The sequence below is a fragment of the Alligator mississippiensis genome, chromosome 6, assembly GCF_030867095.1.
Source record: "Alligator mississippiensis isolate rAllMis1 chromosome 6, rAllMis1, whole genome shotgun sequence".
NCBI classification, from domain to species: Eukaryota; Metazoa; Chordata; order Crocodylia; family Alligatoridae; genus Alligator; species Alligator mississippiensis.
The window spans coordinates 54,871,071-54,888,240 of record NC_081829.1 but is presented as its reverse complement, the minus strand read 5'-3'; the positions used below and the strand labels follow the sequence as shown (position 1 = coordinate 54,888,240).

At 44.7% G+C, this 17,170-nt stretch overlaps 1 protein-coding gene across 8 annotated transcripts in view; it reads left to right on the top strand.

Moving 5' to 3' along the window:
- RUFY2 (RUN and FYVE domain containing 2) overlaps positions 1-17,170 on the top strand; it is a 75,101-nt gene that overhangs the window by 23,463 nt on the left and 34,468 nt on the right. For 6 of the 8 annotated variants that reach the window (XR_002089391.2, XR_009463045.1, XM_014609354.3 and 3 more), the window contains 5 exons: positions 4,481-4,550; positions 4,664-4,765; positions 9,991-10,107; positions 10,789-10,956; positions 11,851-11,948. Coding sequence is in view for 6 of the 8 variants with exons in the window: in XM_014609354.3 (XP_014464840.2) it covers positions 4,481-4,550; positions 4,664-4,765; positions 9,991-10,107; positions 10,789-10,956; positions 11,851-11,948 (555 nt within the window). In the remaining 2 variants the exon portion in view is untranslated. Of the gene's footprint in view, positions 1-4,480; positions 4,551-4,663; positions 4,766-9,990; positions 10,108-10,788; positions 10,957-11,850; positions 11,949-12,863; positions 15,175-17,170 lie in introns of those variants that run through there. The other 2 variants (XM_019484395.2, XM_014609353.3) reach the window with 2 other exon arrangements.

Sequence of the window (17,170 nt, the reverse complement as noted above, 5' to 3'; positions counted from 1 at the left end):
ACTTTGTTGGCTACAAGCTGGAGCATCCCCTGGCCTGGCTAGTGCTTGCACATGCTCAGGGGGGCAGAAAGTTCCAGGGTTTGTGAACTTTTGAACTGTCCTGACATAATGACCTAGTTTTTGCACTTGAGCATGCTGCCCAGTTAGTTCACATTAGGCAACTGAGTTTGGGCGGGAAAGCCTGTGAGGTAAATGATACATTTAATAGATTGTAAGGCTGGAAGGGACCTTGGAAGATCACCGGGTCCAGCCCCCTGCACTAAGTGTAAAGACAACTGGGGATCAGGTGACCCCAGCAAGGTGACTGTCTAGCCTCCTCTTGAAGATTTCCAGGGTAGGTGATTGCATTGGCTCTAGAGGGAGCTTATTCCACAGTCGGGGCACCCTGACTGAAGAAGTTTTTCCTAACATTGAGCCTGAATCGGTCTTCCAGGAGTTTGTGGCCATTACTCCTAGTTCTCCCCTCGGGTGGCCTGGTGAACAGTTGCTCAGCGAGCCCTTGATGTACTCCCCTAGTGTAGCAGTAAGCTGCTACCAGGTCCCCCTTCAGCCTTCTTTTCTTCAGGCTGAAGAGTCCCAGATCCCTCAGCCTTTCCTCATATGGCTTGCCATGTAAGACTAATTGTATGAATGGCTCTTCTCTGGACTCTCTCAAGCTTGTCCATGTCCTTGTTAAAGTGTGGTGCCCAGAACTGGATGCAGTACTCCAGCTGTGGTCTCACCAGTGCTGAATAAAGCGGAAGAATCACCTCCTTGGCTTTGCTGGAGATGCGTTGATTGATGCATACCAGAGTATTATTTGCCCTACTGGCTACAGCAGGGGTTGTCAACTGGGGGTATGCAGGAAGGCCGCAGGAGGTATGCGGTGACATGGCGGAGAAGCGGGGGTACTTGGGAAGTGGGGGGCAGGGCCGCCACCACCATCCATCACTCTGCGTTGCTGCTGTGCGCTGCCTGCAACTTTCCCACACCCCAAGTACCCTCGCTTCTCCACGCTGCTGGTGTTGTGTCTGGCCAATGGGGAGGCGAAAGGGTGGGGGCCAGCCAGATGTGAAGCTAGTGGTGCGGAGAAGCGGGGGCACATGGGAAGCGGCAGCACGGGGAGCAGGGCCACCACCATCCATCACTGTACCGTGCGCTGCTTTCCTACATATCCCCGCTTCTCTGTACCGCTGGTTTTGTGTGTGGCTGGCCATCAGTAGCTCTTCCCCTCCGGCACATGGCGGCGACGCTGAGGGTATAGATGGTAGTGGGGGCAGTCACTGCGTGTGAGCTCCCTGCGCTGCTACTGTGTCCTGCGGGGGAAGTGGGTGTTGACAGCCAGCCACACATGAAGCCAGTGACGTGGAGAAGCAGGGATACTTAGGCGCAGGAAAGTGGCACCCGGCATCTGGCAGCAACACAGAATGTATAGATGGCGGTGGCGGTGTGTGAGCTCCCTGCTCCGCTGGCTTTGCATCCGGCCGTCTGTTGGCATGCCCCCATATCTGCACAGGGTAGGGCAGGCCCCCGCTAAGGGCTGGGGCCAGGGCTGAACCAGGCTCCTCCCAGCTGGGAAGGACAGTAGTGGTGCTGGCAGGGGGCTGCAGCCACCCCAAGTTTTGCTGTAGCCCACCTGACCCCTCCCCCCCAGCACTACTGCCACCCTTCTGGAGTGCAGCACAGCCTCTATCCCCACAACCCCACCATCTCCAGGAAGAGCCCAGCACTGCCTCATCCACAGCTCACAGTGGCAGCCTATCCTGCCCTGCGCAGATCTGGGGGCACATGCCTTCCATATCCTCCCGGGACACGTGCAGTGGCGGGAGCTGCCACCCCTCCCTGTGCCCCCCTGGATGAGCTGTGGCTTTGTTCTGCGCCCCACCTCAGCTGATGGGAAGTGGGGAGGGCGTTCTGTGGGCTCTGTCCCCTCCAGCCCAGCAGTGCAGCCAAGACTGGCCCTGTTCTAGCCCCTGGCTGGGGGCCCAGGTGGTGAGGGGCCAGTGCTGGGGTGGGGAGGCAGTTGGGGGTGACAGATTTGTTGGTTCAGGGGGTGCTGGCACTGGGCAATGACCCTGGGTGCGGGGGAAGGTATGAGCAGAGCGGGCCCTGAGCTGATCCTGGTCCCCACTCCCTCCCTGTCCCTGCCGGGTCCCAGCCCCACCCCCCTCTGACTGCCCTTTCTCCTCCCTTGCAAACTTTCCCATAGCTGGATGGGAGGGGAGGGGATACTGGCGTCAGCACCATCCCCGCACTGGCTGGCTGGAAGGCTGTACAGTCCAGAAGGGGTACTCACAGAAGGGGTACACGCCTTAAAAAAGGTTGAAAACCCGTGGGCTACAGTATCGCACTGCTGACTCATATTCATACTGTGGTCCTGTGCATACTGTAGTCATTTACCTGACTGAGTGACAACTGAGTGCCATGTGCATGTGGAAGTGTTGTGTGAAAAGGCATGTCTAATTGTCTCTTTGGATGACTGAGTATGGATGTTTGGAGTATGGGTATAAATGGGAACAGATCTGAAGGGTCTCTGTTTCCTGTGTGAATGAGTGGCTGGAGGAGCAGTCAGGGTGATTGCATGTGGGTATCTGGAGTGTGCCTGGAGTGCCTGAGGCTAGAGGGCCAAGAGTAGCCAATAGCTGGTGTGGTCCAGTGGCAGGGAATCGTGGGTAGGCAGAGTGAAAGTCCAGGGGACCAAAACCTGTGTGTGTGTGTGTGTGTGTGTGTGTGTGTGTGTGTGTGTGTGTGTGTGTGTGTGTGTGTGTGTGTGTGTGTGTGTGCGCGCAGGATGAGGGTCTGGGGGACCCAGATCTCTGTGCTGTGACAGCAGAGTGGATCTGTGTGTGAGTGGTGCTGCTGCTAGCTGCATACGAGAGTCTGCTTATGATTTCTAGTATCCTCTTTTGGATAAGTATTGATTTGTTGTATTGTTGTTGTTTATATTGGATTAGCTGAAATTCCTGTTCTTCACCCGGGTTGTTATTTTTGTAATTGCAGTGTTTTTGTTTATTTTCAAAAAATGTAATACAACATATTTAGATCAAAATATTGTTTATTTTTAAAGAACATAGGAGAACATATTTAACATTGACTACTTAACGTGGAGTGAAAAAAAGGCAAGTGTCAATATAATAATGACAGTTGAACTGAATTCACTGCATAAAAATGGAGTGGTACCAGTTTGTTATCTGAGAAGCAATGTAATCCCAGTCAATGGAAGCCCCAAAAAGGGTCAAGTGAAAAATAACCCGCCTATAATTTTCTTTGGGTGGTATTCAGTGATTTTGGAAGGTTTAGAGTAGATAGGATCACCCATTCTTGAGTTATAAGTGAACATACAGACATACACTTCATTTTTTTTATATATATGTGTGTGTGTGTGTGTGTGTGTGTGTGTGTGTGTGTGTAAATTAGGGTTGGATTGTTGTTGTTTAATATAATTGTTGTTATCCCTTCATCACGTGTCTGTCAGTCTTTTGCTAATTAATTATATTGTGTTAAGTTAGAGCTGGGCTAACAACCTAATAAGTGTTTAAGCACCTACCATTCTTTCGCTGGGCTGATGTCTAGGAAGATTAACACCCTCATTTGAATAATTAGAGCTCGTGGTTCAACAACTTGGATGAGTGTTAGAATGGAAAGTGGAAGCAAAGGAAGAAAGGCTTGGCAGGAAAGATGGGGAAGTGCTAAGCATCTGGACCAAAGTTTTATTAATGTAATGAAGAAGAGGACCAAAAAAATTGAGAGGGTCCAGAGGAGGGCCACTTGCCTGGTCAGAGGGCAGCAGGGCAGGCCCTACGAGGAGAGGCTATGGGACCTGAACCTGTTCAGCCTCCACAAGAGAAGGCTGAGAGTTAATCTGGTGGCCCTCTATAAACTTGCCAAGGGGGACCAGCGGGGAACGGGAGAGTCCCTGTTCCCCCGAGCACCACCAGGAGTAAGTAGGAATAATGGTCACAAGTTGACTGAGAGTAGGTTCAGGCTAGACATCAGGAAGCACTACTTCAGTCAGGGCGGCTAGGATCTGGAACCAACTTCCAAGGTAAGTGGTGCTTGCTCCTGCCCTGGGGGCTTTCAAAAGGAGGCTAGATAAGCACCCCAGCATTCTTTCCTGCCCATGGCAGGGGGTCGGACTTGAAGATCTGCTCAGGTCCCTTCCGACCCTACCAACTATGAAACTGAAAAATTGGAAAAGTAGTAACATTTGTACACAGAAATGGTTGTGAAGGATGAAGGAGGGGAAAGAGTCAAAGGTGACACCCAGGTGGTATGACGGGGATGGTGACACCGCTATTAACTGGGGCAGGAGTTGGAAAGAACACACAGAGATGTTCAGCAGAGAAAGCTAATTTATGACATTTTTAGCAACAGTTCTCCACCAAAATAATTATAATAGACCTGTTGATGGTTGCCAATACTCTTGTTATAAATACTTTTTTATGTTTGTTAATATGAGTTTTGATGTAATTTTAAATGATTATTTCTTTATTACTTTCAGTAGCACGGTCAGCAGTCTTCATGCAAGAGTGGATTCATTAGAGAAGTCGAACACTAAACTTATTGAAGAGGTATTGTTTCTTAGTAATACTGACATTAGACCAACTTTTTTTATTGCTGTAGGTTGTTGCCTTTAGAGCTCAAAAAAGTGATTGTGTACTTTCTCTTTTCTACCCGTTTTTAGTTAGCAATAGCCAAAAACAATATTATTAAACTTCAGGAAGAAAATCATCAGCTAAGAAGTGAAAATGCACTTATTTTAATGAAAACACAGCATCATCTAGAGGTATGTGCGTTGGATATAAGTAGAAGTAGCCTGGATTGTTATGTTTGAATGTTTGTATGTTGGCACTATACCTATGCAAATAATTGAACTGCCTTTAAAACAATAATATTTAGTGGGTAAGCCTACATTATTTGTTGAGCTTTTCTAAAAAGACATATTTGGATGTAAAATGTTGTAGGAATCAACTTCATAATAATAAAAAATGAACAATTTAAGATTTGTCTTACATTTTGTATTTGATGCTTTATTTAGATTTTATGGACTAAATCTTTTGGCAGAGTGGGTGCATCTACATGAAACGCTTACTGGGCGGTAGCCTAATAACACTGTGCAGTAGTGTGCTGATCAAAAACCATGCTAATAACCACACTACACAGTGTTATTAGGCTACTGCGCAGTAACCATCACAAAAATACTGCACCAGCGTTACTAAGCAGTAATTGTAATTGCTGTGCATGTAGTTAGTACTTCTTTAAGGAAGTACTAAACTAAATGCTCAGTAACTACTGCACATTAATGAATGAACATGTAGATGTGTCTGGTGTGAAGCAAGTTTTTTGAGAGCCTTGTCAGATAATTATTTCTCTGTTTTTTGATAAGAGGGCTCAAAAGCCCCCATGGCTCACCAAAGGCGTTCAGGAACATCTGAAAGCTAAAAAGGAGGCATACACCTGGTGGAAGGGAGGAGCTATCATCAAGGAGGATTATACCTCCGTTGCTCGAGACTATAGGGGGGCTGTTAGGAAGGCTGAGGCAGAGACAGAACTAGGACTAGCGACCAGGATCAAAGTCCTTTTTTAAATACATAGGGAGGAAAAAGAAGGCACTGGGTAACGTGGGGCCCTTGCAGGACACGCTTGGCAATCTCGTGGTTTCACCAGATGAAAAAGCTGACCTTTTTAACAAATTCTTTGCCTCCATTTTTCTGAGCAGGGACCAGGACATCCTCCCCACTAGGATTCTGGAGAGGCACCGCCAAGCCTAGGGTCAGAGAGGACCTAGTTAGGGAACTTCTGGTGGGGCTGGATGTGTTTAAATCAGCAGATCCAGATGCTCTCCACCCCAGGGTGCTGAGGGCATTGGCAGGGGTCATTGCGGGACCCCTGGCACAGCTTTATGAGCACTCATGGTGCTCTAGCCAGGCTCCAGAGGACTGGAAAAGGGCCAATGTGGTCCCCATTTTCAAAAAAGGGAGGAAAGAGGACCCAGGTAACTATAGGCCCATTAGTCTTACCTTGGTCCTGGGGAAGCTCTTTGAGAGAATTATCCAGGAGCACATCTGCGAGGGACCAGCAGGGGAGATTATGCTCAGGGGCAACCAACATGGGTTCATTAGAGGCAGGTCCTGTCAGATCAATCAGGTTGCCTTCTACGACCAGGTCACAAAATCCTTGGATGCAGGTGTCATGGTGGACATAGTCTTCCTGGACTTTAGGAAAAGGCCTTTAACACTGTCTCTCACCCCATTCTCATTAAAAAATTAGGCAACTGTGGTGTCAATGTCTACACAGTCAGGTGGGTTGCAAATTAGCTGGAGGGCTGCACCCAGAGAGTGGTGGTGGACGGGTCATTTTCAATCTGGAGGGATGTGGACAGTGGGGTCCCCCAGGGCTCTGTCCTCAGGCCCGCACTGTTCAACATCTTTGTCAGTGACTTAGAAGAGGGGGTGAAAAGCACCTTGTTCAAATTTGTGGATGACACTAAGATGTGGGGAGAAGTGGGCATGCTAGAAGAGGGACAGGCTACAACTAGATCTGGACAAGTTACAGGGGTGGGCAGATGAGAATAAGATGGGTTTCAAAACTGACAAGTGCAAGGTACTGCACCTAGGGAGGAAGAACCAGCAGCATACCTACAGGCTGGGGAACTCCCTTCTCATCAGCATAGAGGCAGAAAAGGATCTTGGAGTTGCTGTTGATTCCAAGATGAACATGGGCCGCCAGTGTGAGGATGCGGTCAGGAAGGCTAACCTTGTCATGCATCCAGAGATGCATCTCAGGCAGGTCCAAGGAGGTGATCCTCCCCCTCTATGCGACATTGGTCAGACTGCAGTTGGAGTACTGCATCCAGTTCTGGGTGCCACACTTCAGGAGGGATGTGGACAGCATTGAGAGGGTCCAAAGGAGGGCCACTCACATGATCAGGGGGCAGCAGGGCAGGCTCTACGAGGAGAGGCTATGGGACCTGAATTTGTTCAGCCTCCACAAGAAAAGGCTGAGAGGGGACCTGGTGGCCGTCTATAAACTTGCCAAGGGGGACCAGCAGGCTATGGGAGAGTCCCTGTTCCCCTGAGCACTACCAGGAGTAACAAGGAATAATTGCCGTAAGTTGACTGAGAGTAGATTTAAGCTAGGCATCAGGAGGCACTACTTCACTGTCAGGGAGGCTAGGGTCTGGAACCAACTTCCAAGATAAGTGGTGCTTGCTTCTACCCTGGAGGTCTTCAAAAGGAGGCTAGATAAGCACCTAGCCGGGGTCGTTTGACCCCAGCATTCTTTCCTGCCCATGGCAGGGGGTTCGACTTGATGATCTGTTCAGGTCCCTTTTGACCCTACCAACTATGAAACTATGACAAGCAGATTATTTATTTTGGGCTACTTCATTATCTAACCTGAAAGCCCCTAACTTCAGGTTAATGAAAAAAATGTTTTTCAGAATAATCTTGAGACTGTGATAACAATTAACTACCTGAATAGGCTTTATTGGATACTTGGTAAATTGAGTATGTATTTAAGGGTTAGACAGACTTGATAAAGTATATTGTGCCACTACTCTCATAGACTCTGATTCAGCAACCTACTTAAGCATGTGCCTAACTTTAAGCATGTGAGGGGTCTCAGTGCAGTCATTGAGACGAGTTGCATGCTTAAAGTTAGGTATGTGCTTAAGTATGCTGTTAAATAAAGACCCTATTATATTACAGTGTAAATGTAAGGCTTTTGATTTTGCAGTTCTAACTTTCTTCATGTAATTTTCAGTTCTCTTTTGAGTGCTTACGCATATGCATGCTCCCACTGTGGGTGTGCATGTACCTCAAGCACTTGAGCTTGGACACTGCGTGCCCTAGCAGGACGTGTACAATGGACAGGCATGCTTCCTGTTTCTCAGTTCATCTAAACCACCTGGGCTCAAGTTGCAGTGTATGTGGTCTATTCCAACTGTATTTGCCTTTTGAAAAACCTTCTGCCTTCACCCTAGTTTTAACTTGCCCTTTTGAGTACCCTTGAACAACAGTTGTCAACCCAGCTCCAATCCAGTACGGGCCAGGTGATGTCAGTAGTACAGCAGTGGCGGGGGACTTTCCCTGCACCTGCACCAGGGCCAGACAGCTGGGAGCTGCTTCACTTGGCTTCCCCACTCCCCATCTGGGATTTGGGCACAGCTTCCAGCCAGTCAGAAGCTGCATCTGCATTACTGCTGGCTCCTCTTCCCTGCCTTTCAACTGCGGCACAGTTTCCCACTGGATAGAAACTGCACCTGTGCTACAGCCAGGGAGCGGGGAACTGGGGGAAGCAGCAGTGTGGGTGCAGCTCCTTGCTGCCTGGCCTTGGCAGAGGCACAGGCAAAGCCCACCACTCTGTGGGCTGTATGTTGCTGACCCCTGCCCTTGAAAGTTAGCTTCTCACTTCTTCTCTGCTTTCTCTCTGAGGCCTTTCTCATCTCTTGGTCAGGGAGACTCTTACATACCTTTCTTTCTATTCCTTTGATTCTTTGTGTGCTGGGCTGCAAGAGAAGGTAGAACTCTGCATGGCTGGTTTTGCTGGCTCCCAGTCTTGCTATAGGATTCTCCTTTGGCTCTTGGACCTGCTTACCAAAATGGAGAGAGAATGTTCCACTTGGACATAAACATCCTTTGCCTCACAGCATGGATTCTAGATAACTCGGGGTAGAGCAGGCCTTCTTTACCTGAGACCTTCTCCTCTATATCATAAAAGAGTAGATTAGAATGGTAAAGCTCAGTCTTTTAGAGCGGTGGGCTCGGTGCTTGTGGTCTGGCTGCACCGTGGGCCACCCCTCCCCTCCAGTAAGAGATAGAGGGAGGTAGGTGGCTGCCAATGTCAGAAGGAGGGGAAGAAAAGAAGGGGAGAGAGGAATAGCCCAGATGGCTTCCCTGGTGCTCCTAGGAATGGTTCCATACCTGATATTTGCAAAGAGACCACCTGGGGCTCCATATATATCTTTTTATGTGCTGTGCCGCTGTGGAAGCTCTGGAGTTGATGCTGTCTGGTAAAACAAAATGCAGTTCTTTTTCAGACAACATGTAATTAACTTGAGGAACTCACAGGATGTTGTGGAGGCTGATAATTTAACCAAGTTCAAAAGGAGATTGGACTAATCTGTGAGTGATAGGTCTATCAAAATGTATTAGGCATAGGGTTAGGGATGCAGCCTACAGATTAGGACTTCAAAAGCCTCTGAATGCTGGAAGCTATAATGGAAGAGGGCAGGAGATGCATCAGTTTGGATAAGCCCTGTGCAAATACCCTTCCCTTTAGCTTCCAGTCTGATTAATAGATTCATAGATTGTAAGGGGCTGGAAAGGACCTTGCAAGATCCTTGGGTCCAGTTTTCCATGATGCCATTGTGAGATATAGGATACTGGCCTAGATGGATCTGTGGTCTGACCCAGCATGGCATTTTGTATCTTCTTATAAAACAGTCCTTTGCCTAGGACTTTGAGCCCTACCCCAAGTGGTCTGGGCACTGGAGTTACCCACGGTGGGAAAGTACATGGGAACAATAACTCAAAAAAGAAAGAAAAAATACTTACTAGGATCTGGAACTCTTTGAAACATGTTATCTGTGTATGTGTTCCATATCCTGCCCTCAGTCCCCTCTTCTTGGGATTGTGTGGTTAAGAGGAAACTGAGGAGCAGGAGCATACATTGCTCTTTATGCCTTCAGCAGGGAGCACGTCAGGAGACATGACATATGTGTAGTTTATAGCTACTTCTAGGGCAAAAAATCTCCAAGCTCAAGTGCCTGAGGCATGTATACACTTATAGCGAGAATAGAGATATATTGTTCATGTTCACAAACTCCAGTTACTGGTAATTGAATTAATTTAAAGCTAATTAACACATAACATAGATAATGGCATATTTATTCAGTGTTTGTGTCGTGCTTATGCAATTTGCTGTGAATTTAAATAATTTTTTTCTCCACATAAATTTTAACAATTATTATAATAATTAAAAGAGGATATGTCTTTAATTTCTTCATAGGCAACTAAAGTGGATGTGGAGGCAGAGCTTCAAACGTACAAACATTCCAGGCAAGGGCTGGATGAAATGTACAATGAAGCACGCAGACAACTTCGAGAAGAATCTCAACTACGACAAGTGAGTACAATGTGAAAGTGTAAAGTAAGTCTTGAAAAGACCTATACTTACTGTCACTAATGAATTTTGATTATTTCTAGCTTTACATTTTTTTTCTCCCAGTGGGTATGTGATGCCACTGATCCACTGCTATTTCCTTTAACATCATCTAACCCTTATTTCATGTTTTATAATACTTGGAGCCATGTTGTTAATGTATCTTTAAAAGTGGTGTCACTAAATTATATTTGGGGGAAATATAGATTTTATGTAAATATTGTATTGGTTTATTGTAGCTATGATTATTTCAAGCGGTTAGCTATCAGCATGGTAAGTCGTTTTTCTCTGTGTATGTGCAGTCAACATTTTTGGCAAACACGGAAATACTTTTTAATAGTATTTAATATCAATATTGAAAATGTGACTATGTATAAGAAAACAGGAAAATAGGTTAATAGTACTGCTTAACATGGTGTTTTTAGGTGAAAATGAGCACAAGTTGCCAAATGCATGACCGAGTTTAAAGTTGGAAAATAAATCTTCATTAATATTCATTATGTCAAGTTTACAGAGAAGGTTAGCGATATGTGATGGTAAAATATCCAGCACTTCAACAGTTATATTGTTCACTCTTATTGTTGCAGAATTGTTTCCCAGTTCTTTGTTGACAGCATATGTTATGTGTGTTTGTGCAATTTGTAGGATATAGAGAATGAGCTAATGGTTCAAGTTAGTATGAAGCATGAGATAGAACTTGCAATGAAGTTGCTGGAGAAAGACATTCATGAGAAACAAGATACCCTGATAGGCCTCCGACAACAGCTAGATGAAGTTAAAGCAATTAACATGGAAATGTACCAAAAATTGCAGGTAAAGGCACATTCTTAAATTAATTAAATTATTTGAAGTGGAATTGGAAGGCTTATAGGGATTTTGGGATAGCGCATACTACTTTTCTTCCTATAACATTTGAAACATAAAAAATACATTATTTTAATTGTAACCTTTTTAGTTATTTAAGCTCTGTTGTTTTTGCTTCACTCCTCACTGCTTTTCAGCTTGGCTTCCTGCTTCAGAAAATATTTCTGCTGCCTAAAGTTCGCTGCATTCATATAAAATAAGTTTTATGACAAACACTTAAAAATACTATGGTGATGGAGAACTAGAGCACAAGTGATCAACATGAAATTGTATGAAGGGAGAATGAGATCATATCTGGAGTTCTGCACACTCTTGTGCATGTTCTTATAGAAAACAATGAAGAAATTGTAAAAGGTAGCTTGGGGTAGTACAGATGTAAAGTAGAGGAGCAGGTCTGAGGGTTATATTAAGCAGAGCAATTTGGATAATTAGGGTTGATCAGAGTTGAAGATGCCATTTAGCCCTTTCCAGGATTGAGCCAATAAAGAACTGAGTGGACTAAAGCTAGTTTATGTAGATGTTGCTATCAGATCTGAATTTCAGTAATTCGACAAAAAGAAAACAGTATTTAAAACAGAAAAGCCATACCGAACAATATACATTATTTAATAATGTACACACCTGTAAAACCCAGTAGAAGACAAATACATTTAATAAAATTCTGTTATCTATAACTTTTTCTTGAATATTGCTTTGTTGTTTGGATGGAAATATTAAAAAAATAGATTATCAAGCCAACCCCGAAGTCATCTTTATATATTTTTCTTAAGAGATTACACAGTATAACTGTGAAATGGTAGTTTCATATAAAACCTATATATTATTAATCTCACTTTAAAACAGGTTTCTGAAGATGCCATGAAAGAAAAGAATGAAATAATTGGTCGATTAGAGGATAAGACCAATCAAATTACTGCAACTATGAAACAGCTTGAACAAAGGTACAGCGTTCATCTCTTTTTTTTTTTTTATTCAATTCTCCTCATTCATTTCTCCTTCCCTTTTCCTTATCATTCCAACACAGCTGCCTTTCAGTAGACATTTTTAATGGAGCATTTCTGAAATTTCACCCAGTGATTTGCCATTGATTTTCAGACGAGTAGAATTACTATTAAATACAACCACAAACCCATTCTCTTTTTCCATCTCTGGGTCCTGGAATTCAGCAGTTACACCCAAAGTTGTTCTGTTCAGCACCAGATTCAATGATGTCCACTCCAAAATTCTGTCTTAATGTTTACTTCTGTTTTGTATTTGAATGCTCTTACAAGTTTCTGACTTAATAAAGCTTTTAAACATGCAGTTAACTTCAAGCAAGCTTACTTGCATGTTTCAAGTTAAATGCATGTGTTAAGTACCGTCATGAACTGTAGGACCTAGTTGGCTAAGATTCTGAAACTTTCTTTAATTGCTCTGGAAACTCCCTTAAAATAACATGCACACACGCGCACACACTTTATCATAAGAGTTTGAAAAATGATATAATGTTCCAGTGCATAAATTTACATCATGGCATAAATTTACATGATATATTTATTACATAATACAAAATGCGACTTGTGTGCATAGGTTATTTAAACGGCAGTCTACAGTATATACAAGCTAATATTTTTAATTGTCAAATGTAACATATCCATAGCCCTGTCATGTTGATGTTGACATGTCTTATCATTTTCTTTTAAAACTACTTACAAAAAACATAACTATGTATTAAAAATTAGTGACATGAATATTCTTTTATTGACATCCTTTTTTCCCTTCTTTTCTTTTTCTTTTTATCCTTTATCCCAATTTTTACATCTTGAATATTTTATTACTTGCATCTGTCTTTGATTTTGCCCATTACATCCATGAAGTGATAAAGATCTGTTAACTCAAACTAGGACTATTGCAATGTCATTTGTGAAATGTGCTGGCAGTGAAGCACAGCACCAGTACAAACTTGTCAAGGATATATCATTCTGAATGCTGTCACACCTATTATGTTTAAATAGTAATTATAGAGTATAATTTATATGAGTTGGATTAAAACATATAACATTCTGATATTTAACATTATAAAATAGTATTAGGAAATCCTGCGTTACTTGGTCACAGCTTAGATTTACTTTGGTTTCTGAAAGAACATTATCTTCCACCCAGCCCCCTAAAAATCATCCTATGATTACTGACCAATAAGAAACTAGAATTTTCTAATACTTTTTAATCATTTTTAGTACTGTATGATGCCAAATACAAATTTTCTTTTAAAACATTAGCTATGTTTATGTTTTTATTTCACAGTCTTGAAATTTATTTTCTAATTCTACTGATTTTTCTTTAGTCCTTGTAATAAAAACAAATAAGAAACTCACCTTCAATTATTAAAAAAACAAACAACAACAAAACCTATTTTTTGTTACATGTTTAGAATTTGTTTATACCAGAAGCCCTACTATCTATTGTTTTTTAAGTAGTAGTTGCTGCTCTTTTTTCTTGACCCATGTGGACAGGGATATTTTTTCTGAACACCATTAAGATGTAGTATAAAAATGTGCCATGCACTCTGTACTATGAAGAGGAGTATGTCTACACTGAAGCCCTAGCCTGTGCTTGCTCACATGTGTTTGCATATGCTTATTTGTAGTCTAAACTTGTACCTTTTTGAACTGCTGAGGGAATGTGTTCAAGTCACAACTTTGCATTAATTTTGACTAGAACCTGCCCACTCTGCAGTGAAGGTGCAGGCAGAATCATTCAAGTGCTGAGTGTCCTCCACTGCCCTTCTCACAATTTCCATACAAGAGATCATAGAAGTAGGGTTGGAAGGGACCTCGTAGATCTTCAAGTCCGACCCCCTGCCTGGGCAGGAAGAAAACTGGGCTCAAATGATCCCAGCCAGGTAGGCATCAAGCCGCTTCTTAAAGACCCCCAGGGTAGGAGCCAGCACCACTTCCTTTGGAAGTTGGTTCCAGATCCTAGCCACCCTAACTGTGAAGTAGTTCTTACGGATGTCTAATCTAAACCTACTCTCCAACAACTTGTGGCCGTTATTCCTTGTTATCCCGGGGGGGCGCTAGGGGAAACAAGGTCTCCCCCAAACCCTTCTGGTCCCCCCTAGTGAGTTTATAGACGGTCACCAGGTCCCCCCTCAGCCTTCTCTTGTGAAGGCTGAACAGGTTCAGGTCCCATAGCCTTTCATTGTAGGGTCTGCCCTGCTTTCCCTGGATCATGCGGGTGGCCCTCCTCTGGACCCTCTCAATGTTGTCCACATCCCTCTTGAAGTGGGGTGCCCAGAACTGGACACAGTACTCCAGCTGCAGCCTGACCAGTGTCGTGTAGAGGGGGAGGATCACCTCCTTGGCCCTACTTGAGATGCACCTGTGGATGCACGATAAGGTTTGGTTAGCCCTGCTGACCGTGACCTCGCATTGTTGGCCCATGTTCATCTTGGAGTCAGTGATGACTCCAAGATCCCGTTCTGCCTCCGTGCTCTCAAGAAGGGAGTTTCCCATCTTATAAGTGTGCTGCTGGTTACTAGTGCCCAAGTGCAGCACCCTGCACTTGTCCGTATTGAAACGCATCCTGTTTTTGTTAGCCCACCCCTGCAACCTATCCAGGTCTTTCTGCAGTCTTTCCCTCCCTGCTAACGTGCCCACCTCACCCCAAATTTTGGTATTATCAGCAAATTTGAACAGGTTGCTTTTCACCCCGTCGTCCAAATCGCTGATAAAGAAATTGAACAGTGTGGGCTCAAAGACCGAGCCCTGGGGGACTCCACTGCCCACTTCCCCCCAGGTCAAATATGTCCCGTCCACCACCACCCTCGGAGTACGACCCTTCAGCCAATTAGCAATCCATCTGACCGTGTAGGCATCGATGCCACAGTCGCCTAGTTTTTTAATGAGGATGGGGTGGTTGACAGTGTCAAAGGCCTTGCTGAAGTCCAGAAAGACTACATCCACGGCGACACCTGCATCCAGTGCTTTCGTGACCTGATTGTAAAAGGCCAATCAGGTTGGTCTGACATGACCGGCCCCTAATGAAACCGATGGACTGCCACATTTGACTGGGAAAGATTCATAAGTTTTTCAACATGGAGTTATGGGTAGGGACCTACCAAAATCGCAATTTTGTGAATTTCACGGATTTCAGAAAAGGGGCAATGCCTGTGAAATCTGCAAAATGTGCGAAATCCATGGGGGGGGTGGGGGGGGGGGAGAAGAAAGCTTACTGAAAATAAAATGCTGGCTCCCCAGAGAGAGCCAGCAGTCCTCACTGTGCTGCTGCACAGCCTGCGGGGGGAGGGAGGCTGGTCCCATGATAGGCAGCCCAAGATAGCTGCCACCTCTGCCTCTTGTCGCTGATTGGCTGTGAGGGCTTCTGTTTTATGGCCCCACCCCATTCCAGTTGACAGCCCTTGCAGCCAAGACCCTCTCCAGTTCACAGCCCTTGCAGCCGGTCAGTGGTGAAGGCCGGGCCATAAGAACCCCTTGGCCGACCAGAGATGTGGGGGGCCTACCATATTCTGCCCATGAAAATGGCTATTGGGCCTGTGTTTTTCCCACAAAATTGGCTAGCAGCCACCCTGAGTTTGGTAGGTGGGATATACCTTCAGACATACTTAGGCAAATACTGAAACAAAACACGACACAGGTAGGGCTTTGCTGTGAAGCTGTGTGCAACTACATTCCTCAGCTTGGGATTTCACTAATGATACTCGTGATCTCCATTCCCTGTAAACAAATATGTATCTAAGCACCCTGAGAGAGTGAATCCTGCTGTTAACTCAGTCCAGCACAGTCCAAGCATCACCCTGAAAACAGTAGATACTAATACTTGGGCTAGGGCAGTGATATTCAGACCATGAGTTTTGAGCCACAGGTGTCTCCTCAACTTAAGACCTGTGGCTTTTCACAGAAAATGTTACCATTTTTTTCCAATTGCTTGTACTGCATTGTGTAAAGTACATCCCTAAAGCTATATACCAGTGCCACTATATCTGCTAGATATTCATGCATTCTTTTGAACTGGGGTGTGTTTCCCACAATTCATATAGTGGTGCATTATAGTGTTATGACTCTTCTGTTAACCCAGCTCCTCAGGGGGCTCCTGAGCCAGTGAGGACTCAATGTCACTGAGCTAGACTAATCAGAATGCTCAGACCTGAGTGCTGACAGCTGGCTAAGTGTCCAGCAGTGAGCGCATCTACACATGCAATTAGCATGGCTGAATAAACTCTGGCACAGTTTGTGCTGAAGTTTATTGCTCCCGGGCACAACTTTTACACGTTCGCCTGGGACCACAGTATGTTGAGCCGGGACAGTGCAGCTCCAACTGGCAGGGGGCCCAGGGAGTCAGCCTGCCAGCCCAGAGCTGCTCCGCCCTGGCTCAGTGTGCTGCTGAGGGGCTGGCTGGGGCACAAGGGTGCTAATTCCACCATAGGATAGTACTGGTGTCGGGCAGTACTATCCTATGGCGGAGTTAATTAGTTGACTCTGTCCTAATACTGTCACACTTGTATACTGCAGAGCTAATTAATCAACTCTGTAGTACAGTAAAGTGCATGTGTCGATGCCCCCAGTGACTTATTCTGAGTTAATATTCCTGGTGGAACTACAGTTGCTATGAGTTGTAGCTCTGAAGCTTGCTTGCTAGCCATTAGTGAAGATTCAGAATATGTAGTCTCTAACATGGTTTGGTTAGCATGAGTTTAAAAAAGAAACCCTGTCCACATTGGGTCTGGAAATTATGCAGATGCATTTTCAAGTTTAGTTTAGAGAGGGTTTTAATTAATGTAGCTTTCCTATTTCATGTAGTCTCTGTCCTATGGAACAGCAGAAAACTGCTGTATCCCAGTATTTTTTCTTCCTTCATTCATCTGCTTTGGCCCTTTTGCCATTACAGGTACAGATTTGACAAGAAACGTTGTTGCAGCAGTCTGTAATAAAGGGTGGACTTGAACAGTTTTTCATACCTAGGCTAAAGCTAAATGCTTCAAAAAAGTTAGGTTAATGTCCAATCATTCAATTGTCATTGCTGCACTAGCATGTAATTCCAATGGTGCAGTTTCACTACTAGTAGCACAAACGTACACAGGGCACTGGAATTCTTAGAAGCATGTCATTCAGCTCTTCTCAGATGACTAGTGAAAATGCTGTAGCACTCTGATTTGTTGTCTGGT